Below are 25,000 nucleotides of genomic sequence, written 5' to 3'. Positions count from 1 at the left end.
AAATATATATATTCTTTTTAAAGGTTAGGTTTGTGTTAACGAAAAATCTGAAGAATTTGAAAAATGTTTGTTTAAATTAGAAAACATTTACACGAAAAAAATCTCTTAACTTCTTTGCATTATTTTCAGGTGTAGCCAGCAGATCTGACTCGCTTGTTTACAGCTGGTCGGACAGTCTTCCTGTTCTAGATTAAAACACCACGGAGCCGGCGCGAGATATGGCTCGGAAAACGTATCCCAATCCAGGGAGCAGAAATACATTGTACTCCGAATTGGCCCATTATCCCAATTGTTACACAGAGAAGAATGAACGAGTGCTAATGGTCGGATCTGCTGCCTATGGCAGGTCACAGGTGCTGTCTGGAATGTTGGCTGATAAGAGAGGTTTGAATAATTAATATAAATGACAGATTTCAATCATGTTTATTTCTGAACATACAGTACATGACTGACATAATAAGATACACCATTCATAAAATGAAACGAAGAAACATAAATCACTCAACAGTTATAGTGATAAAGCATAGAAAGGTTTCCCCCTAATATTCCTTGGTTATAGTAAGCAGTGAACATCTATTGTTTCAGTCTGGGCAGGGGATTGTACACATAAAAGTGCCATCTAGACTATTTTAAAGTAGGGTCCCAGTGGTAAACATTTTCACAGAGTAGGAGTCCATAGGGCCCCTCAGGAGGAGGCCATACTCAGAAGGGTCCCTCGGTGGAGTCCATACTCAGAAGGGCCCCTCAGGGGGAGTCCATACTCTGTAGAGTCCCAGCAGTATAGGGTTCCTCAAGAGGAGTTATAGTCAGTAGGGCCCCTCAGGAGGAGTTATTGTCAGTAGGGCCCCTCAGGAGGAGTTATACCCAGTTAGGGTCCCAGCAGTATGATCAGTAGGGTCCCAGCAGTATGATCAGCAGGGTCCCAGCAGTAAGATCAGTAGGGTCCCTCAGGAGGAGTTATAGTCAGTAGGGTCCCAGCAGTATGATCAGTAGGGCCCCTCAGGAGGAGTTATAGTCTTTAGGGTCCCAGCAGTATGATCAGTAGGGCCCCTCAGGAGGAGTTATAGTCAGTAGGGTCCCAGCAGTATGATCAGTAGGGTCCCTCAGGAGGAGTTATTGTCAGTAGGGTCCCAGCAGTATGATCAGTAGGGTCCCTCAGGAGGAGTTATTGTCAGTAGGGCCCCTCAGGAGGAGTTATAGTCAATAGGGTCCCAGCAGTATGCTCAGTAGGGGCTCTCAGGAGGAGTTCATACTCCAGTAGATGGTATTGAATAGCAGGTAGGACATAGGGAAGGCCATGCGAGGAGTACGAGTCGATCAAGTAGATGTAGCTAAGTAGCAGGTCCACGTTCTGCCACACCAGCCGTTGTCGGTGGAGACGTGTCCCCTCAGTTGGGGGGGTCCTCAGGGTTCTGGGGTGAAGTTCCGTGGGAGTTTGGCAGATGGGGGAACAGGGTCCGCTCGATGTCATTGCCGTGGAAACAGCCGTCGAAGGCCATGGCCTGGCTGGCGTTTTAAGAGGTTGGAAGCTGAATGGGGGGACAGACACGCACACATAGAATACATCTCAATACACTGTGTGGATCATATAGAACATACCAGGAAAGAAACTTGTGATTTCATGGAGTCATAATTTCTCATATCTGAACACTAGAGAGCAGTGTTGTGTAGAGAGAATACTCTCTCAACAAATATCCTGGAAATTGATGACCTCTGACCTTTCCTCTATTCAGTCGTCTCATCTCCTCTAGCATAGAACAGTAGTTGACAGCAGCGTATCCTATCACTGACAGGAACACAAACAGGAAGCTGGTACATAGGTAGATGTCCACCACCTTCACGTTAGGACACCTGGATCACACACACATGCAGTGTATACACGCACGCACGCACACACACACAAACAAACACGCATGCAGGCACGCACGCATGCACACACACACACACACACACACACACACACACACACACCCACACACACACACACACACAATACACTTACTTGGGGCATGGAGGAGGACACCCCAGTAATGATGGTGGACATGGTCAGTACTGTAGTGATAACTGAAGGAAGAGGACATGTGTGTGTGGGGAGGGGGACAGCAGGTGTGTTAGGGTTGGAGAGCTCTAAAGGGATAGGTCTGTGTGGGGAGGAGGACGGCAGGCGTGTTAGGACTCACTTCTGTCATCATGAAGTGCTTTGAGAGACTAGTCAAGGATCAGATCTACCTTACCTGACACCCTAGACCCACTTCAATTTGCTTACCGCCCCAATAGATCCAAAGACGATGCAATCGCCATCACACTGCACACTGCCCTATCCCTTCTGGACAAGAGGAATACCTATGTAAGAATGCTGTCCATGAACTATAGCTCAGCATTCAAAACCATAGTACCCTCCAAGGTCATCATTAAGCTCGAGGCCCTGGGTCCGAACCCCACCCTGTGCAACGGTCCTGGACTTCCTGACGGGCCGCTCCCAGGTGGTGAAGGTAGAAAACAACTCCTTCACTTCGCTAATCCTCAACACTGGGGTTCCACAAAGATGCGTGCTCAGCCCCCTCCTGTATTCCCTATTCACCCATGACTGCGTGGCTACGCACACCTCCAACTCAATCATCAAGTTTGCAGATGACACAACATTAGTAGGCCTGATTACCAACAATGACGAGACATCCTACAGGGAGGAGGTAAGGGCCCTGGGAGTGTGGTGCCAGGAAAATAACCTCTCACCCAACGTCAACAAAACAAAGGAGCTGATCGTGGACTTCAGGAAACAGCAGAGGTAGCACCCCCCGATCCACATCTATGGGACCGCAGTGGAGAATGTGGAAAGCTTTGAGTTCCTCGGCGTACACATCACTGACAAACTGAAATTGTCCACCCACACAGACAGTGTGGTGAAGAAGGCGCAACAGCACCTCTTCAACCTCAAGAGGCTGAAGACATTTTTCTTGGCACCTAAAATCCTCACAAACTTTTACAGATGCACAATTGAGAGCATCCTGTCGGGCTGTATCACTGTCTGGTACGGCAACTGCACCGCCCGCAACCGCAGAGCTCTCCAGAAGGATGGTGAGGTCTGCCCGACGCATCACCGGGGGCAAACTACCTGCCCTCCAGGACACCTACACCACCCGATGTCACAGGAAGGCCAAATGGATCATCAAGGACAACAACCACCAGGGCGTTACACCACCCAAGCCACTGCCTGTTCACCCCGCTATCATCCAGAAGGCGAGGTCAGTACAGGTGCATCAAAGCTGGCACCGAGAGACTGAAAAACAGCTTCTATCTCATGGCCTCAAATAGCCATCACTAGCACATTAGAGGCTGCTGCCCTATATACATAGACTTGAAATCACTGGCCGCTTTAATAATGGTACACTAGTCACTTTAATAGTGTTTACATATTTTACATTACTCATCTCATATGAATATACTGTATTCTATCCTATTCTACTGTATCTTAGTCTATGTCGCTCTGACATTGCTCCATTCCTTTACTTTAGATTTGTGTGTATTGTGTGTATTGTTATGAAATTGTTAGATATTATTTGTTAGATATTACTGCACTGTTGGAGCTAGAAACACAAGACCTCTGAGATGCATCTGCTAAACACGTGTATGTGACAAATTAAATTCGATTTGATTTGATTTGTCTGGAGATCTCTAAAGGGAGAGGTCTGTGTGGGGGACAGAAGGCGTGTTAGGGTTGGATAGCTCTAATTTTGTATTTATTTATTTAACCTTTATTTAACTAGGCAAGTCAGTTAAGAACAATTTCTTATTTACAATGACGGCCTACACTGGCCAAACCCGGACGACTCTGGGCCAATTGTGCGCCGCCCTATGGGACTCCCAATCACAGCCGGTTGTGATACAGCCTGGAATCGAACTAGGTTGTCTGCAGTGACGCCTCAAGCACTGAGATACAGACCGCTGCGCCAACTCGAGAGCTCCTAAAGGGAGAGGTGTGTGTGTATAAACTATTATGTACTGTATTTAGTATGTAGAAGTATAATCATGTGAATTGGTGTGTGTGTGTGTGTTTAGCTCTAGCCAGGTGTGTTCAGGGGTGTGTGTCCAGGTGTGTTTGTGCGTTTGTGTGTGTGTGTTAACCCAGGGTGACGCGTGCAGGCACAGCCCTCCTGTCGATTCAGAGGGAGCAGCACCATCGGCAGGCTGGGGAAATAGGTCTGCAGCATGAAGAAGTGTCTCCTCAGGATGAAGTTTATTAACAAGCTGTTACACCAATCTGGAGAGAGACAGAAAGGAAAGGTGATGGAGAGAGAAAGAAAGTGAGAGGATAATGGGGGGAGAGAGGGGGAGAGAAAGAACGAATGAGGGTAATGTGGTGAGAGGGGGAGAGAGAGAGAAAAGTTGAGGGTTTTCTTAAAGAAGCCGTACGTTAGTCTAATAGCTACAAAAGACGAGACACACAAAGAACGCAAAACACACACACATAAATACTCAGACAGACCCGTGCTGCTGTAGAAGGCGAGGCCGCTGGAAGGGTGAAACTTCTTGACGAACAACAGAGAGAGAACAATCTCATCTGTCCTCAGATACTTTCCAAACCAACATCAAATCATTGTCATTATACGCATCTAGAACGGGGGAGAGAGAAAGTGTGGTATGTATTTGTGTAACCAATCAATCAGCAATCGGATGTTTAGTGTGGGTGAATGTTTATTTATGTAAATATGTGTGCATGTTTGTGTTAGTGCATGCACGTGATGTGTGTGTGTGTGTGTGTGTGTGTGTGTGTGTGTGTGTGTGTGTGTGTGTGTGTGTGTGTGTGTGTTTGTGTGTGTGTGTGTGTGTGTGTGTGTGTGTGTGTGTATGTGTGTGTGACTCACAGCTCTCTAGTTGTAGTGAACAGTTCTGAAGTCTATGGAGTAGAGAGCAGTCACTGTGATCCTATAACAACATAATAATCATATAAAAAGAGATAAGATATAGTATACCTACATACAGCATAGTAATATACACACACTCACACGCTGATGCTTTACCTGATGCTGTAGAGTATGCTTCCGTCAGGATAGACCCTGATCATGATGTTCTCTATGGTGGTGTCGTGGATGAAGGACCTCTTCGAGTGGGCAAAGAACACATCAGGAACCCACGTCTTCTTCACCAGACACACTCCAAACGTCCTGCTAACGTTGCTACTAGACAGAAAAGCCAGCCGCTCATCCTTCCAGGAGTGACGCAGGTACAGGGTCATGGTGATGCCCTCAGCAGAACACAGAAGATTGTTCAGACACGTGGTTTGATTATACGCACACGTGTATAGATTATACACCCAGGGTACACAGGGTCCTACCATGTTGACCTCTGAGATGATGTCGATACTCTCCACCTGGACATCAATGCCCACAGGGATGGCTGCACCTGAGAACATACACACACACACACACACACACACACACACACACACACACACACACACACACACACACACACACACACACACACACACACACACACATAGCTCATCAGGACCGGAGGAGAACCTCACCACGCCCCAAACCACCAAACCAGAGCAACAAACACCCACAAATTCCTGCTTCCTGCTACACCCACACACATAACATCACACTGAGGTCATTAATCAGGGCTATTCTCTGGTTGTCTCCAACCCTGGTCCTGGAGAGCTGCAATGTGTACACTTAGAAAAAAGGGTTCCAAAAGGGTTCTTCAGCTGTCCCCATAGAAGAATCAAATCAAATTGTATTTGTCACATGCACCGTGTAGACCTTACCGTGCAATGCTTACTTACAAGCCCTTAACCAACAATGCAGTTCAAAAAATAGAGTTAATGAAATATTTAATAACTAAATAAAAGTAAAAAATAAAAACAAATAAAAAGGAACGCAACAAAATTACATAACAATAACGAGGCTATATACAGGGGGTACCGGTACCGAGTCAATGTGCGGGGGTACAGGTTAGTTGAGGTCATTTGTAAAGTGACTATGCATTAATAATAAACAGCGAGTAGCAGCAGTGTAAAAACAAAGGGGGGGTCAAAAATAGTCTGGGTGGCCATTTGATTAATTGTTCAGCAGTCTTATGGCTTGGAGGTAGAAGCTGTTAAGGAGCCTATTGTTCCTGTACTTGGTGCTCCGGTACCGCTTGCCTTGCAGTAGCAGAGAGAACAGTCTATGACTAGGGTGACTGGAGTCTTTGACAATTTTCTGATACCGCCTAGTATATAGGTCCTGGATGGCAGGAAGCTTGACCCCAGTGATGTACCGGGCCATACGCACTACCCTCTGTAGCGCCTTACTGTCAGATGCCAAGCAGTTGCCATACCAGGCGATGATGCAACTGGTCAGGATGCTCTCTATGGTGCAATTGTATAACTTTTTGAAGATCTGGGGACCCATGCCAAATCTTTTCAGTCTCCTGATGGGGAAAAGGTGTTGTTGTGCCCTCTTCACAACTGTCTTGGTGTGTTTGAACCATGATAGTTTGTTGGTGATGTGGACACCAAGGAACTTGAAACTCTCGACCCGCTCCACTACAGCCCGTTGATGTTCAGCCCACCTTTTCCTATAGTCCACGATCAACTCCTTTGTCTTGCTCACATTGAGGGAGAGGTTGTTGTCCTGGCACCACACTGTCAGGTCTCATCGTTGTCAGTGATCAGGCCTACCGCTGTTGTGTCATCAGCAAACTTAATGATGGTGTTGGAGTCATGCTTGGACATGCAGTCGTGGGTGAACAGGGAGTACAGGAGGGGACTAAGCACGCACTCGTGAGGGGCCCCAGTGTTGAGGATCAGCGTGGCAGAAGTGTTCTACCCTTACCACCTGGGGGCAGCTCGTCAGGAAGTCAAGGATCCAGTTGTAGAGGGAGGTGTTTAGTCCCATGGTCCTTTGCTTAGTGATGAGCTTTGTTGAAGGCTGAGCTGTAGTCAATGAACAGCATTTTCACATAGGTGTTCCTTTTGTCCAGGTGGGAAAGGGCAGTGTGGAGCTAAAAAAAGCTACAACTGGCGAGTGTAGAGAGTATAGAGATATTGTTATCCACGTCGGCACCAACGATGTTAGGATGAAACAGTCAGAGGTCACCAAGCGCAACATAGCTTCAGCGTGTAAATCAGCTAGAAAGATGTGTCGGCATCGATTAATTGTCTCTGGCCCCCTCCCAGTTAGGGGGAGTGATGAGCTCTACAGCACAACTCAATCGCTGGTTGAAAACTGTTTTCTGCCCCTCCCAAAAGATAGAATTTGTAGATAATTGGCCCTCTTTCTGGGACTCACCCACAAACAGGACCAAGCCTGGCCTGTTGAGGAGTGACGGACTCCATCCTAGCTGGAGGGGTGCTCTCATCTTATCTACGAACATAGACAGGGCTCTAACTCCTCTAGCTCCACAATGAAATAGGGTGCAGGCCAGGCAGCAGGCTGTTAGCCAGCCTGCCAGCTTAGTGGAGTCTGCCACTAGCACAGTCAGCGTAGTCAGCTCAGCTTTCCCCATTGAGACCGTGTCTGTGCCTCGATCTAGGTTGGGCAAAATTAAAAATGGCGGTGTTCGCTTTAGCAATCTCACTAGTATAAAGACCTCCTCCATTCCTGCCATTATTGAAAGAGATTGTCATACCTCACATCTCAAAATTGGGTTACTTAATGTTAGATCCCTCACTTCCAAGGCAGTTATAGTCAATGAACTAATCACTGATAATAATCTTGATGTGATTGGCCTGACTGAAACATGGCTTAAGCCTGATGAATTTACTGTGTTAAATGAGGCCTCACCCCCTGGTTACACTAGTGACCATACCCCCCGTGCATCCGGCAAAGGCGGAGGTGTTGCTAACATTTACGATAGCAAATTTCAATTTACAAAAAAAAAAAACAATGACGTTTTCGTCTTTTGAGCTTCTAGTCATGAAATCTATGCAGCCTACTCACTCACTTTTTATAGCTACTGTTTACAGGCCTCCTGGGCCATATGCAGTGTTCCTCACTGAGTTCCCTGAATTCTTATCGGATCTTGTAGTCATAGCAGATAATATTCTAATTTTTGGTGACTTTAACATTCACATGGAAAAGTCCAGAGACCCACTCCAAAAGGCTTTCGGAGCCATCATCGACTCAGTGGGTTTTGTCAAACATGTCTCTGGACCTACTCACTGCCACAGTCATACTCTGGACCTAGTTTTGTCCCATGGAATAAATGTTGTGGATCTAAATGTTTTTCCTCATAATCCTGGACTATCGGACCACCATTTTATTACGTTTGCAATTGCAACAAATAATCTGCTCAGACCCCAACCAAGGAGCATTAAAAGTCGTGCTATAAATTCTCAGACAACCCAAAGATTCCTTGATGCCCTTCCAGACTGCCTCTGCCTACCCAAGGACGTCAGAGGACAAAAATCAGTTAACCACCTAACCGAGGAACTCAATTTAACCTTGCGCAATACCCTAGATGCAGTTGCACCCCTAAAAACTAAAAACATCTGTCATAAGAAACTAGCTCCCTGGTATACAGAAAATACACGAGCTCTGAAGCAAGCTTCCAGAAAATTGGAACGGAAATGGCGCCACACCAAACTGGAAGTCTTCCGACTAGCTTGGAAAGACAGTACCGTGCAGTATCGAAGAGCCCTTACGGCTGCTCGATCATCCTATTTTTCCAACTTAATTGAGGAAAATAAGAACAATCCGAAATTTCTTTTTGATACTGTCACAAAGCTAACTAAAAAGCAGCCTTCGCAAATGGAGGATGGCTTTCACTTCAGCAGTAATAAATTTATGAACTTCTTTGAGGAAAAGATCATGATCATTAGAAAGCAAATTACAGACTCCTCTTTAAATCTGGGTATTCCTCCAAAGCTCCATTGTCCTGAGTCTACACAACTCTGCCAGGACCTAGGATCAAGGGAGATACTAAAGTGTTTTAGTACTATATCTCTTGACGCAATGATGAAAATAATCATGGCCTCCAAACCCTCAAGCTGCATACTGGACCCTATTCCAACTAAACTACTGAAAGAGCTGCTTCCTGTGCTTGGCCCTCCTATGTTGAACATAATAAACGGCTCTCTATCCACCGGATGTGTACCAAGCTCACTAAAAGTGGCAGTAATAAAGCCTCTCTTGAAAAAGCCGAATCTTGATCCAGAAATTATAAAAAACTATCGGCCTATATCGAATCTTCCATTCCTCTCAAAAATTTTAGAAAAAGCTGTTGCACAGCAACTCACTGCCTTCCTGAAGACAAACAATGTATACGAAACGCTTCAGTCTGGTTTTAGACCCCATCATAGCACTGAGACTGCACTTGTGAAGGTGGTAAATGACCTTTTAATGACGTCAGACCGAGGCTCTGCATCTGGCCTCGTGCTCCTAGATCTTAGTGCCGCTTTTGATACCATCGATCACCACATTCTTTTGGAGAGATTGGAAACCCAAATTGGTCTACATGGACAAGTTCTGGCCTGGTTTAGATCTTATCTGTCGGAAAGATATCAGTTTGTCTCTGTGAATGGTTTGTCCTCTGACAAATCAATTGTAAATTTCGGTGTTCCTCAAGGTTCCATTTTAGGACCACTATTGTTTTCACTATATATTTTACCTCTTGGGGATGTCATTCGAAAACATAATGTTACATTTCACTGCTATGCGGACGACACACAGCTGTACATTTCAATGAAACATGGTGAAGCCCCAAAATTGCCCTCGCTAGAAGCCTGTGTTTCAGACATAAGGAAGTGGATGGCTGCAAACTTTCTACTTTTAAACTCGGACAAAACAGAGATGATTGTTCTAGGTCCCAAGAAACAAAGAGATCTTCTGTTGAATCTGACAATTAATCTGGATGGTTGTACAGTCGTCTCAAATAAAACTGTGAAGGACCTCGGCGTTACTCTGGACCCTGATCTCTCTTTTGAAGAACATATCAAGACTGTTTCAAGGACAGTTTTTTTCCATCTACGTAACATTGCAAAAATCAGAAACTTTCTGTCCAAAAATGACGCAGAAAAATTAATCCATGCTTTTGTTACTTCTAGGCTGGACTACTGCAATGCTCTACTTTCCGGCTACCCGGATAAAGCACTAAATAAACTTCAGTTAGTGCTAAATACGGCTGCTAGAATCCTGACAAGAACCAAAAGATTTGATCATATTACTCCAGTGCTAGCCTCCCTACACTGGCTTCCTGTTAAGGCAAGGGCTGATTTCAAGGTTTTACTGCTAACCTACAAAGCATTACATGGGCTTGCTCCTACCTATCTTTCCGATTTGGTCCTGCCATACATACCTACACGTACGCTACGGTCACAAGATGCAGGCCTCCTAATTGTCCCTAGAATTTCTAAGCAAACGGCTGGAGGTAGGGCTTTCTCCTATAGAGCTCCATTTTTATGGAATGGTCTGCCTACCAATGTGAGAGACGCAGACTCAGTCTCAACCTTTAAGTCTTTACTGAAGAGTTATCTCTTCAGTAGGTCCTATGATTAAGTATAGTCTGGCCCAGGAGTGTGAAGGTGAACGGAAAGGCTGGAGCAACGAACCGCCCTTGCTGTCTCTGCCTTGCCGGTTCCCCTCTTTCCACTGGGATTCTCTGCCTCTAACCCTTTTACAGGGGCTGAGTCACTGGCCTACTGGTGTTCTTCCATGCCGTCCATGGGAGGGGTGCGTCACTTGAGTGGGTTGAGTCACTGACGTGGTCTTCCTGTCTGGGTTGGCGCCCCCCCCCCTTGGGTTGTGCCATGGCGGAGATCGTTGTGGGCTATACTCGGCCTTGTCTTAGGACGGTAAGTTGGTGGTTGGAGACATCCCTCTAGTGGTGTGGGGGCTGTGCTTTGGCAAAGTGGGTGGGGTTATATCCTGCCTGTTTGGCCCTGTCCGGGGGTATCATCGGATGGGGCCACAGTGTCTTCTGATCCCTCCTGTCTCAGCCTCCAGTATTTATGCTGCAGTAGTTTATGTGTTGGGGGGCTAGGGTCAGTCTGTTACATCTGGAGTATTTCTCTTGTCTTATCCGGTGTCCTGTGTGTATTTAAATATGCTCTCTCTAATTCTCTCTTTCTCTCTTTCTGTCTTTCTCTCGGAGGACCTGAGCCCTAGGACCATGCCTCAGGACTACCTGGTATGATGACTCCTTGCTGTCCCCAGTCCACCTGGCCGTGCTGCTGCTCCAGTTTCAACTGTTCTGCCTGCGGCTATGGAACCCTGACCTGTTCACCGGACGTGCTTGTTGCACCCTCGACAACTACTATGATTATTATTATTTGACCATGCTGGTCATTTATGAACATTTTAACATTTTAACATCTTGACCATGTTCTGTTATAATATCCACCCTGCACAGCCAGAAGAGGACTGGCCACCCCTCATAGCCTGGTTCCTCTCTAGGTTTCTTCCTAGGTTTTTGGCCTTTCTAGGGAGTTTTTCCTAGGGAGTTTTTCCTAGCCACCTTGCTTCTTTCACATGCTTTGCTTGCTGTTTGGGGTTTTAGGCTGGGTTTCTGTACAGCACTTTGAGAATATCAGCTGATGTACGAAGGGCTATATAAAAATAAATTTGATTTGATTTGGAGTGCGATTGAGATTGCGTCATCTGTGGATCGGTTGTGGTGGTATGCGAATTGGAGTGGGTCTAGGGTGTCTGGCATGATAGTGTTGATGTGAGCCATGACCAGCCTTTCAATGCACTTCATGGCTACCGACATGAGTGCTACGGGGCGGTAATCATTTAGGCAGTTCACCTTCGCTTTCTTGGGCTTTCCTGGTGGTCTGTTTGAAACATGTAGGTATTACAGACGTGGTCAGGGAGAGATTGAAAATGTCAGTGAATACACTTGCCAGTTGGTCCACGCATGCTTTGAGTACACGTCCTGGTAATCCATCTGGCCCCACTGCATTGTGAATGTTGACCTGTTTAAAGGTCTTGTTAACATCGGCTGCAGAGAGCGTGATCACACATTCGTCTGGAACAGCTGGTGCTCTCATGCATGCTTCAGTGTTGCTTGCCTCGAAGCAAGCATAAAAGGAATTTAGCTCGTTTGGTAGACTCGAGTCAGTGGGTAGCTCGTGGCTGGGTTTCCCTTTGTAGTCCGTAATAGGTTTTCAAGCCCTGACACATCCGACGAGCGTTAGAGCCGGTGTAGTAGGATTCAATCTTAATCCTGTATTGATGCTTTGCCTGTTGATGGTTCATCTGAGGGCATAGTGGGATTTCTTATATGTGTCTGGATTACTGTCGTGCTCCTTGAAAGCAGCAGCTCTTGCCTTTAGCTTGGTGCGGATGTTGCCTGTAATCCATGGCTTCTGCTTGGGAAATGTATGTACTGTCACTATCGGGACGATGTTGTCGATGCACTGATTGATGAAGCCGGTGATTGAGGTGGTATACTCCTGAATGCCATTAGATGAATCCCGGAACATATTCCAGTCTGTGTTAGCAAAACTGTCCTGTAGCGTAGCATCCACGTCATCTGACCACTTCCGTAAGACATTTCTGTTCTACTAATGCTGTGTTTTATGGTCTCCACTGTAGCTCCCTGCAGCTAATCTGGGCATATGGTTTTACTAGAGATAGCTTGAGCTGACAATAGATTCATGACTTGGTGATAAAATCCTTCAGCTGGCATTCCATAGATAAGATGTAGTATGTGTGACCTAAGATAGAGATAGCCTGGAGGAATAGACCTAAACCCTCATTGTATCTTATCGTTCTTGAAACTGGGAATCGATACCTGGTGCAGATGACTACAGGATGAATCCAGGATGGATTGTGATGCCCCCCGATCTGCATGGAAGAGGTGGAACCAGCCATGACTAAGCATTTTTAGGTCTCCTATATTAAATCTCTGTTTTCCATTATCAGTTAACCTGTTAGGGCTAGGGGGCAGTATTTACACGGCCGGATAAAAAACGTACCCGATTTAATCTGGTTATTACTACTGCCCAGAAACTAGAATATGCATATAATTATTGGCTTTGGATAGAAAACATCCTAAAGTTTCTAAAACTGTTTGAATGGTGTCTGTGAGTATAACAGAACTCATATGGCAGGCAAAAACCTGAGAAGATTCCTTACAGGAAGTGGCCTGTCTGACAAGTTCTTGTTCTTCTTGACTCTCTTTATTGAAAACTGAGGATCTTTGCTGTAACGTGACACTTCCTACGGCTCCCATAGGCTCTCAGAACCCGGGAAAAAGCTGAATGATGTAATTCCAGCCCCTGGCTGAAAAACATTAGCGCCTTTGGTAAGTGGTCTATCAGAGGACAATCAGACTGAGGCGCGTGCACGAGGCGACCCCATGTTTTTATTTTCTCTCTCTTTGAACGTAAACACGCTTTCCCGGTCGGAATATTATCGTTTTTTTACGAGAAAAATGGCATAATAATGTATTTTAAACAGCGGTTGACATTCTTCGAAGTAGGGTAATGGAATATTTAGATTTTTTTTGTCACGAAACGCGTCGTGCGCGTCACCCTTCTTTACACTTCGGATAGTGTCTTGAACGCACGAACAAAACAGAGGATATTTGAACATAACTATGGATTATTTTGAACCAAACCAACATTTGTTATTGAAGTAGAAGTCCTGGGAGTGCATTCTGACGAAGAACAGCAAAGGTAATAAAATTTTTCTTATAGTAAATCTGACTTTGGTGAGGGCTAAACTTGGTGGGTGTCTAAATAGCTAGTCCTGTGATGCCGGGCTATCTACTTAGAATATTGCAAAATGTGCTTTCACCGAAAAGCTATTTTAAAATCGGACATAGCGAGTGCATAGAGGAGTTCTGTATCTATAATTCTTAAAATAATTGTTATGTTTTTTGTGAACGTTTATCGTGAGTAATTTAGTAAATTCACCGGAAGTTTGCGGGGGTATGCTAGTTCTGAACGTCACATGCTAATGTAAAAAGCTGGTTTTTGATATAAATATGAACTTGATTGAACAAAACATGCATGTATTGTATAACATAATGTCCTAAGATTGTCATCTGATGAAGATCATCAAAGGTTAGTGCTGCATTTAGCTGTGGTTTGGGTTTATGTGACATTATTTGCTAGCTTGAAAAATGGGTGTCTGATTATTTCTGGCTGGGTACTCTGCTGACATAATCTAATGTTTTGCTTTCGTTGTAAAGCCTTTTTGAAATCGGACAGTGTGGTTAGATTAACGAGAGTCTTGTCTTTAAAATGGTGTAAAATAGTCATATGTTTGAGAAATTGAAGTAATAGCATTTCTAAGGTATTTGAATAACGCGCCACGGGATTCCACTGGCTGTTACGTAGGTGGGACGAAATCGTCCCACTGGCCCTAGAGAAGTTAAGCTCTCGGCAACACACTCAAGAATGTGGGGTCGACAGATTTCATTATTGAAATAATTAATCAATGTTTAATAAAGATTGATTGTTTGAATAATTGTCCAAGTCTCTCTCAGTATACATTAATTTCCACAACACGAAACACTGAGAAGCCAGCCAGCCAGCCCTATATTATCCATGTCGTCGTTCAGCCACATCTCGGTGAAACATAAGGTATTACAGTTTTTAATGTCCTGTTGGTGTAGGATAGTCTTAATCGTAGATCATCCCGTTTGTTTTCCAATGGTTGCACATTGGCCAATAATACTGAGGCTAGTGGTGGTTACCTACTTTACCTTTGTGGTTCAAGGTAGAACCCTGTTGGGCGCCAGGTAGAACCCTTTTGGGTTCCAGGTAGAACCCCCTGTGGAATGGGTTCTACATGAAACCCAAAAGAGTTCTACCTGGAACCAAGAAGGGATATTCAAAGGGTTATCCCATGGGGACAGCCAAAGAACCCTTTTAGGTTCTAGATAGCACAGGCTAATGACAAGACCCTTCACTAACTGAATCAGGTGTATTGGAAACTGTGGCTGGAACTAAAACCTGCACAAGATGTACTGTAGCCCTCCAGAATCAGGGTTGGTGACCACTGCTCTACAGTGTATCAGGATCAGGGTTGGTGACCACTGCTCTACACTGTATCAGGATCAGGGTTGGTGACCACTGCTCTACTCTGTATATAGATCAGGATCAGGGTTGGTGATCACTGCTCTACTCTGTCAGGATCAGGGTCGGTGACCATTGCTCTACTCTGTATATAGATCAGGATCAGGGTTGGTGATCACTGCTCTACTCTGTATATAGATCAGGATCTGGGTCGGTGACCATTGCTCTACTCTGTATATAGATCAGGATCAGGGTTGGTGATCACTGCTCTACTCCGTCAGGATCAGGGTCGGTGACCACTGCTCTACACTGTATCAGGATCAGGGTTGGTGACCACTACTATGTAAATGGATCAGGACCAGGATCAGGGTTGGTGACCACTGCTCTACTCTGTATACGTATCAGGATCAGGGTTGGTGACCACTTCTCTACTCTGTTTATGGATCAGGGTTGGTGACCACTGCTCTGCTATGTATCAGGATCAGGGTTGGTGACCAAAACTATGTATATGGATCAGGATCAGGGTTGGTGACCACTGCTCTACACTGTATATGGATCAGGGTTGGTGACCACTGCTCTGCTATGTATCAGGATCAGAATCAGGGTTGGTGACCACTGCTCTACTTTGTATATAGATCAGGATCAGGGTTGGTGACCACTGCTCTACTTTGTATATAGATCAGGATCAGGGTTGGTGACCACTGCTCTACTACGTATATGGATCAGGCTCAGGGTTGGTGACCACTACTCTGCTCTGTATCAAGATCAGGGTTGGTGACCGCTGCTCTACTCTGTATATGGATCAGGGTTGGTGACCACTGCTCTGCTCTGTATCAAGATCAGGGTTGGTGACCGCTGCTCTACTCTGTATATGGATCGGGGTTGGTGACCACTGCTCTACTCTGTATATAGATCAGGATCAGGGTTGGTGACAAACTGCTCTACTCTGTATATAGATCAGGATCAGGGTTGGTGACAAACTGCTCTACTCTGTATATAGATCAGGATCAGTGTTGGTGACCACTGCTCTACTCTGTATCAGGATCAGGGTTGGTGACCACTGCTCTACTCTGTATATGGATCAGTGTTGGTGACTGCTGCTCTACTCTGTATATGGATCAGAATCAGGGTTGGTGACCACTGCTCTACTCTGTATATAGATCAGGGTTGGTGACCACTGCTCTACTCTGTATATAGATCAGGGTTGGTGACTGCTGCTCTACTCTGTATATGGATCAGGCTTGGTGACTGCTGCACTACTCTGTATATAGATCAGGATCAGGGTTGGTGACCACTACTCTGCTCTGTATCAAGATCAGGGTTGGTGACCACTGCTCTACTCTGTATATAGATCAGGGTTGGTGACCGCTGCTCTACTCTGTATATGGATCAGGGTTGGCGACCACTGCTCTACTCTGTATATAGATCAGGATCAGGGTTGGTGACCACTGCTCTACTCTGTATATGGATCAGGGTTGGTGACCACTGCTCTACTCTGTATATAGATCAGGATCAGGGTTGGTGACAAACTGCTCTACTCTGTATATAGATCAGGATCAGGGTTGGTGACCACTGCTCTACTCTGTATCAAGATCAGAGTTGGTGACCACTGCTCTACTCTGTATATAGATCAGGATCAGGGTTGGTGACAAACTGCTCTACTCTGTATATAGATCAGGATCAGGGTTGGTGACCACTGCTCTACTCTGTATCAAGATCAGAGTTGGTGACCACTGCTCTACTCTGTATATAGATCAGGATCAGGGTTGGTGACAAACTGCTCTACTCTGTATATAGATCAGGATCAGGGTTGGTGACCACTGCTCTACTCTGTATCAAGATCAGGGTTGGTGACCACTGCTCTACTCTGTATATGGATCAGGGTTGGTGACCACTGCTCTGCTATGTATCAGGATCAGTGTTGGTGACCACTGCTCTACTCTGTATCAAGATCAGGGTTGGTGACCACTGCTCTACTCTGTATATAGATCAGGGTTGGTGACCACTGCTCTACTCTGTATATGGATCAGGATCAGGGTTGGTGACCACTGCTCTGCTCTGTATATAGATCAGGGTTGGTGACCACTGCTCTACTCTGTATATAGATCAGGGTTGGTGATCACTGCTCTACTCTGTATATAGATCAGGGTTGGTGACTGCTGCTCTACTCTGTATCAAGATCAGGATCAGGGTGGTGACCACTGCTCAACACTGTACAATTTCTTTATACTGTCAACATCATAAACTGGTCGGGAACCCTCTCACAACCTCTGTTCCAAGAAGTCTAGCTCAATATGGACAAGGGATCACACACACACACACACACACACACACACACACACACACACACACACACACACACACACACACACACACACACTGTAAGGGTGCGTGCTAGTGGCAGGGAAGTCAGCCGCAGGAGATCGAACTTGGTATAAGACAGTGCAGTTTAATTAGTGCTCAAAAACTCAGAAAACCAAAATATACAAAATAATACAATTGGGTACAAAACCTGTCGCACACCAGAACATATGTTACACTGTAACGCCCTGGCCATAGAGAGGGTTTTTTGTTCTTTATTTTGGTTAGGCCAGGGTGTTACATTGGGTGGGCGTTCTATGTTCATTTTCTATGTTGTCTGTTTCATTGATTTTGGCCGTGTGGCTTCCAATCAGGCACAGCTGTTGTTGGTTGTTGCTGATTGGGAGTCACACATAAGTGCCTGTTTTTCCGTTGGGGTTTTGTGGGTAATTGTTTCTGTTTCGTTTCGCACCTGACAGGACTGTTTTGGCTGTCGGTTTTCTTGTTTTTTGTATCGTGTTCTTACGTTAATTAAATAACTATGATGAACACTAACTCCGCTGCGCCTTGGTCTACTCTCTCTCCCGACGGCCGTTACATACACATAGCTTACAAACAATCAATCACCGACAATGAGGGGGAACAGAGGGTTAAATACACAACATGTAATGAATGGGATTGGAACCAGACAAGACAATACCAAATGAAAAGAGGATCAGCGATGGCTCTCTTTCTCTCTGTCACACACACACACACTGCTGGCTGGATGTGGACACTGTTTACACCATCTGGACGTGGTTTAGAGCGGAAGGGGTGTGAGGCTGTGGTATGCTAGGAGAGTGTGTGTCTTAGCGAAGTGTGTGTGTCTTTGTTAACATGTGTGTGTTTATGTATTAGTTTTTAGTGGGTGTGAAGTATGTTGATCTTCTCGGAATGTCAGCAGCCTTTCAGACCAATACACATTTCATTAAATTAACCTCACAATTAAACAAACCACACACAAATATCTGCTTCCTCCGATTACACAGTGACTCATTAACCATCAGAATAAACATGTCTATATAAAAGTTACAGCCTTATTAACTAGTCAACCCTCTCCATGAAAACACAGAGATGGTCAGAAGAAAATATTAGCTGGTGAACAGTCATGTTCATTTATCTGAATAGTCTGACTTGTTGGTAGCTTTGCTGTCTCTTTTGGTTCCAGACAAAGACAAGATTGTCTTCAACACAAACTCTGTTGCTCTCTCTCTTTCTGCTCTCTATCTCTCTCTCTCTCTCTCTCTCTCGCTCTGTCACACACACACACACACACAGTGAGTATAATGTGAGCCAGTGTTGGTTTGGGAGCAATGTCTAAGAAACTCATTGGCCAGCACATCCTCTCATAACGCAGCTATTGCATGCATCATCAAAGGGGGACAGAGATTGACTGATTGGATTAGTTTTATTGGGAGACATAAGAGCAGGTTAGCGTTTTTCGTCATGGATCTTCTTCTGGAGGCAGCTCTGCAAAACCCTAACCTTAAATTAAGACCAAAAAGCACAGTTTGGTTTTCATACATTTTTACAATATAGCCCATTTTGACGTTGCAGCTGGCCTACCTAGCGGAATCGTTTAGTTCTGCCTCCAGGACAAGACTCATCCCAATAAATGTCAACCTGCCAACAGAGATGGAGGTGTTTCCTGTGTATGTGGCACATGTGTGTTTCTGACCTCCAAAGCCAGGTCTCGTAGCGAAGTCGTGTTCCTCGATCCTCAGCAGCCGTTCAGTCTTGATGAGTAGAGACTTGGTGCTGTCCTGCCTCTTCAGCTTATGGTCTATAGGCCTGGAAAGACAACACACATTATAAACACACACACACACACACCCTACAATAGTTGAGTGATGTGTCTCTTTAATAAGCCTGTAATTGTAGGGTGTGATTGGAGAAACACTGCCTGCGGTTTCTGCAACAGCCTTCCCACATACACACACTGCCTGATTTGGGTAATCAGCTACTCCCTAGAATCACTCCAGATTCCTTACCGCATTCCGTAACTTAATGAAGACTGATATAGCCAGAAGCCAGTTGAAACGCAGGTCAGGGGGTAAGAATGACAGAATGTATAGGGTTACAGGGGGTATGGGGGTTATGTGTGTACATGCATGAATGCCCATTGTACAGTGCATTCGGGAAAGTATTCAGACACCTTGACTTGTTCCACATTTTGTTACGTTACAGTCTTATTCTAAAATGTATTAAATATTTGTTTTTCCTCATCACACAATACTCCATAATGACAAAGAGAAAACAGGTTTTAGTAATCTTTGTAAATGTATTGAATTTAGATTTTTTTTAAATACCTAATTTTATTCAGACCCTTTGCAATGAGTTTGCTGAAAATAAACACAGTTGACAGTGAGAGGACGTTTCTTTTTTTGCTGAGTTTATATGTGTATATACAGTGCCTTCGGGAAAGTATTCAGACCCCATTTTGTTATGCTACAGTCTTATTCTAAAATGGATTAAATAAAATAAAAATCCTCAGAAATGTACACAACACCCCATATTGACAAGTGAAAAAAGGTTTTTTGAAATGTTTGCAAATGTATTAAATAAAAAACAGAAATTCCTTCTTTACACAAGTATTCAGACCCTTTGCTATGAGACTCGAAAATGAGCTCAGGTGCATCCTGTTTCCATTGATCATCCTTGAGATGTTTCTTGATTGAACTTGATTGAATTCCACCTGTGGCCAATTCAATTGTTTGGACATGATTTAGAAAGAAACAAGCGTGTCTATATACTGTAAGGTCCCACAGTTGACAGTGCATGTCCGAGCAGAAACTATACCATGATGTCAAAGGAACCCTCCGTAGATCTCCAAGATAGAATTGTGATGAGGTATATATCTTGGGAATGGTATTAAACAATTGTGAGTGTTGAAAGTTTCCAAGAGCACAGTGGTCTCCATCATTGGTAAATTGAAAAAAATATGGAACTACCCAGATTCTGCCGTGAGCTGTCCGTCCGATCAAACTGAGCAACCGAAGGACCTTGGTCAGGGAGTTGACCAAGAATCCAATGACCACTCTGACAGAACTGCAGAGTTCCTTGGCTGAGAACCTGCCAGAAGGACAACAGTCTCTACAGCACTTCACCGATCTTTATCGGAGAGTGGCCACACGGAAGCCACTCCTGAGAAAAAGGCAGATGACAGCATGCCTGGACTTTGCAAAAAGGCACGTGAAAGACTGAGAGCACAAGGCAAAAGATTCTGTGGTCTGATGAGACAAAAATGTAATTCTTTGGCTTGAATGCAAAGTGCTATGTCTGGAGAAAATTAGGCAAAACTCATCACCCGTCTAACATATTCCTATCGTGAAGCATGGTGGTGGCAGCATCATGCTATGGGGAAGCTTTTAAGCAGCAGAGACTGGGAGACTGGTAAGGATAGAGGGAACAATGAATGGAGCCAAATGCAGGCAAATCCTTGATGAGAACCTGCTTCAGAGTGCAAACAACCTTAGACTGGGGTGAAGATTTACATTCCAACAGGACAATGACCCCAAGCATACAGCCAAAGCAATGCTGGAATGGCTTCAGAATAAGAATGTTAAAGTCCTTGAGTGTCCCAGCCAAAGCCCAGACTTCAATCCTATTCAAAATCTGTGGAAAAATGTGAAGATTGCTGTTCACCGCCGCTCCCCATCTAACCCATTAACAGAGTTTGAGAAAATCTGGAAGGAAGAATGGGAGAAAATCCCCAAATCCAGATGTGCAAAGCTGATACAGACATACCCAAGACGACTCAAAGCTGATACAGACATACCCAAGACGACTCAAAGCTGTAATCGCCACCAAAGGCGTATCTACAAAGTATTGACTCGGTGGTGTGAATACTTACAATATGTAAATGAGATATTTCTGTATTTAATTTTCAATAAATTTGCTAACATTTCTAAAAACATGTTTTCAATTTGTCATTATGGGTTATTGTGTGTAGATGGGTGATGTAATTCAGGCTGTATCACAACAAAATGCAGAATATTCAAGGGGTATGAATACATTCTAAAGGCATTGTATATCCACTGTATGACCAAATCAGTACTTGACTTCTCTCTAATGGGTTTGTGTTTTTCGCCCCTCTAACTCCGCCCATCCAGAGGGGTGTGTGTGTAATTACCCCCCTGACTCTCCTTCAGTACATTGGGAAATGTGTGTGTATGTGGTGTGAGTGTGTAAGAGAGGAAAGAGAGGGGGCTGGTGTGTGTTCTCGCACGTGTGCGTGCAAGTGTTCTCTAAGTAACCTGTTAGTCCAGTCAAACTCCTCACTTTCAAAAGAAGTAGGGAGCAGCTCTCTCTCTCATCTCCCTCTCTCATTTTGTCTCGCTCTGCTTGACGTGGAACTCACGTAAGTCTGCTTTTCATTCTCTTATTCTCTCCATTTTCTAGAAGATAAAGTTATCTTCATCACTAGAGAGCCATACACCACAGGGCACTGAACACACACACACTTCATAGACTTGTATTATCTCTATACTTATTTGATTTTTATTGACGTAGTTCTGTCCTTGAACTGTTCTTGTCTATTAATGTTATGTATTATGTCATGTTTCATGTTCTGTGTGAACCCCAGGAAGAGTAGCTGCTGCTTTTGCAACAGCTAATGGGGATCCTAATAAAATACCAAATACCAAATACTATTTTTACATTTTGTATGAAAACTTGTATGGGAATTCAGTCATGTAGTCCATTCCTTAAACTAACCCTTACAATCCTGACTAGAGCAAACACCAGGGGTGTTTTCCACCCACCACGATCAATAACTGATCAGCACCTTATACAGTAAGCTACAGATGACTGCTGTTAGCTATCAAGTCAGTATGGCCATGTCAAGAGTATCTGCTTTATGAACAGGGAAACATAGAGTTATTTCTGTTAGCTCTGGGACGTTATTGCGCTACACTAGGTCAGTGTTTGTTTGTTTTTTAAATTCTGGTATCTCCAAGGATATACCTTTTTGTTGTAGCCCTTCACTACCACACCTGATTCAGCTAATCAACAAATCATCAAGCCCGTGATTAGTTGAATGTGCCCGTGTGGGGAGCTAGAACAAAAGTGTGCAATGGTGTGCGAGAGGAGGAGCAGAGAAGACTGCACCAGATGATAATGACTCCATGAGTGTGTGATTATCCTGTTTGATGTCTAACCTCACTCTAACTTTTTCCATGTGCTGCTCTGCCCTCTGTCCTGTGTTTTCTCTGCCCTGTGATCTATCTCATGTATGGTGTGTGTGTGTGTGTGTGTGCGTGCGTGCGTGCGTGCGTGTGTGCGTGTGTGTGTGTTTGTAGGTGCGTGAGTGTGTTTGTGTTTGTGTTTGTGTGTGGGTGTGTGTGTGTTTTGATGTGATTGAATAAAGATGATTTGGCACTCTTACATTACAGTGAATAGACTGTAGAATATGTAGCAGATGTGACCTACTCTCATCTCCTCTCTTCGCTTCCCTTCTCTTCCCTTCCCTTCTCTTCTCTTCCCTTCTTCTATTCTCTTCTGCTCTGTCATGCTCTACACTACATCTTGAACTATCACATAAAGAAAGAGCGAGATAAGATATGATAAGGAAAGAGAGAGAAGATATGATAAGGAAAGAGAGAGAAGATACGATAAGGAAAGAGAGAGAAGATACGATAAGGAAAGAGAGAGAAGATATGATAAGGAAAGAGAGAGATAAGATACGATATGTAAAGAGAGAGATAAGATACGATAAGGAAAGAGAGAGATAAGATACGATAAGTAAAGAGAGATAAGATACGATAAGGAAAGAGAGATAAGATACGATAAGGAAAGAGAGAGATACGATAAGGAAAGAAAGATACGATAAGGAAAGAGAGATAAGATACGATAAGGAAAGAGAGAGATACGATAAGGAAAGAAAGATACGATAAGGAAAGAGAGATAAGATACGATAAGGAAAGAGAGAGATACGATACGATAAGGAAAGAGAGAGATAAGATACGATAAGGAAAAAGGAAAGAGAGAGATAAGATATGATAAGGAAAGAGAGAGATACGATATGATAAGGAAAGAGAGAGATACGATATGATAAGGAAAGAGAGAGATAAGTTACGATAAGGAAAGAGAGAGATAAGATATGATAAGGAAAGAGAGATATAAGATATGAGGAAAGAAATAGATATGATTAAGAAAGAGAGAGATAAGATATGAGTAAAGAGAGATAAGATATGATAAGGAAAGAGAGGGGAAACACACACAGGAAGACATGGAGGGAGGGGAGAAGAAAGGAAACCTCAACTAGATGTCTCTCTTAGCACCCCCCCCCCCCCCCCTCCGCCCCCCAATTAGGAGAGCAAACTCTATTAGCCACAGCCTCCTGAACATGTCCTGTCACGTTATTGCTACCACACCGCATGTCTCTCATTAGCTCTGAATGTGTGTGTGTTTCTACACTACAAAGAGAAGAGAGACACACAGGACAACGAGAGAGAGGCTCGTGGAGGAAGATAAACCTCGAGGAAGAGACGGTGACCACAGAAGTGAAGATTGGACGGACGTGTGTGTCACTGTCTCTGGATGTGTGTTTTTGTGAGTATGTGCACGTGTGTACACGTGTGTGAGAGAGATTGACATGGCAGTGACATACACCTGGACCTGTCTCCTTCTGTGGATCAGCACCTCAACTCAGACTACAACCCCAGGTGAGACTGCCTCTGATTGGCCCAGATTGACATGGTGAGTTTAGGTGATTTGGTAACTGGTTGGTTAGAGCAGGTGATTAGAACCCTGATCCTGTAGCAGCCAGGTCACACCAGACCAGTGCAGTATTCCAGGTCCCCAGGATGTCAGGAGATGCCTTCAGGACTGGCCACTAGGGGCAACAGTGAGCACTTATGATCAAGTAGGTCCGCTGCTTGCTAGGGCATTATGGATGGAGATGGCGGATGGGCGTACGACACGTGCTCCAGCTTCCAAGATCCCAGGTTCAATCCCAGTGCTACTCTACCCAATCATGAGCTCCAGCTCTGAAGACCACAGGTTCAATCCCAGTGCTCGGCACACATTTTATATTTATTTTATTTTTACCCTATACCAAACCTTAAACTTTAGCTTAACCAATCGGAATGAATGCCTAAACTTAACCGTCAAAACATGATGTTCACCCCCACACTTTCCCTGGACAAACTTTGAATACTGAAGTCAGACCGTATCAGACCGTGTCAGACCGTGTCAGACCGTATCAGACCGTGTCAGACCGTGTCAGACCGTGTGAGACCGTGTCAGACCGTGTGAGATCTTGTAGCCTGGTTCCCAGATGGAACTGCTCCACCACACCTGACTTTACTAATTACCTCTCTAACTGAGATAATTAATCAATCAGCGATTGGTTTAATTTCACCTACTTGGCCAGTTCTAAAGCAAAAAAGGTCAACTCAAAAAGCTGAAGTACCTGCTGTTCTCCAGGAAGAAAGTTGACTAACCCTGTGTTCAATGATCAATAACGGTTAAAGGTTCAAGGTTGTGGTAAGCAGGCAGGTGAGATGACTCAAAGAGCTGAGTAAGAATTGTGACACGTAGCACATAGGGAGGTGTGTGTGTCTGATAGGAGTAGCAACTTCATGCTTGGTTGCATATAATAAAAGCCAAGAATGATCAGCGTACCATGTTTGTTTTAGTTGGTTGGAGATGTGTTCAGGTACACACACACACACACACACACACACACACACACACACACAC

The 25,000-nt window shown here is 44.5% G+C and overlaps 2 protein-coding genes and 1 pseudogene across 6 annotated transcripts in view; 1 reads left to right on the top strand and 2 right to left on the bottom strand.

Annotated features, from left to right (window-relative positions):
• Window positions 1-285, bottom strand: part of LOC106590509 (la-related protein 4B) — a 22,329-nt gene extending 22,044 nt beyond the window's left edge. Inside the window, exon 1 of one of the 4 annotated variants that reach the window (XM_014181597.3) lies at window positions 1-285. This exon is cut by the window's left edge and continues 163 nt beyond it. The gene's annotated coding sequence lies outside the window, so the exon portion shown is untranslated. The other 3 variants (XM_045710599.2, XM_045710597.2, XM_014181595.3) reach the window with 3 other exon arrangements.
• A 3,832-nt stretch (window positions 286-4,117) lies between these two features.
• LOC106590499 (gamma-aminobutyric acid receptor subunit rho-2-like) lies at window positions 4,118-19,177 on the bottom strand (annotated as a pseudogene). The gene is made up of 5 exons (XR_014383060.1): window positions 18,975-19,177; window positions 5,019-5,400; window positions 4,863-4,923; window positions 4,484-4,610; window positions 4,118-4,258 (listed from the first exon to the last, which is right to left on the bottom strand). The product of XR_014383060.1 is annotated as a gamma-aminobutyric acid receptor subunit rho-2-like (transcript).
• Window positions 19,178-21,470: 2,293 nt separating this feature from the next.
• Window positions 21,471-25,000, top strand: part of LOC106590507 (HERV-H LTR-associating protein 2) — a 9,374-nt gene continuing 5,844 nt past the window's right edge. The window contains exons 1-2 of the mRNA XM_014181593.2: window positions 21,471-21,656; window positions 23,721-23,961. Coding sequence (XP_014037068.1) covers window positions 23,892-23,961 — 70 coding nt within the window. The 5' untranslated portion in view covers window positions 21,471-21,656; window positions 23,721-23,891. The remainder of the gene's footprint in view (window positions 21,657-23,720; window positions 23,962-25,000) is intronic.

This window comes from Salmo salar, chromosome 29, assembly GCF_965601325.2.
Source record: "Salmo salar chromosome 29, fSalSal1, whole genome shotgun sequence".
Classification (NCBI taxonomy): Eukaryota; Metazoa; Chordata; class Actinopteri; order Salmoniformes; family Salmonidae; genus Salmo; species Salmo salar.
This window is presented reverse-complemented; position numbering and strand designations above follow the sequence as displayed.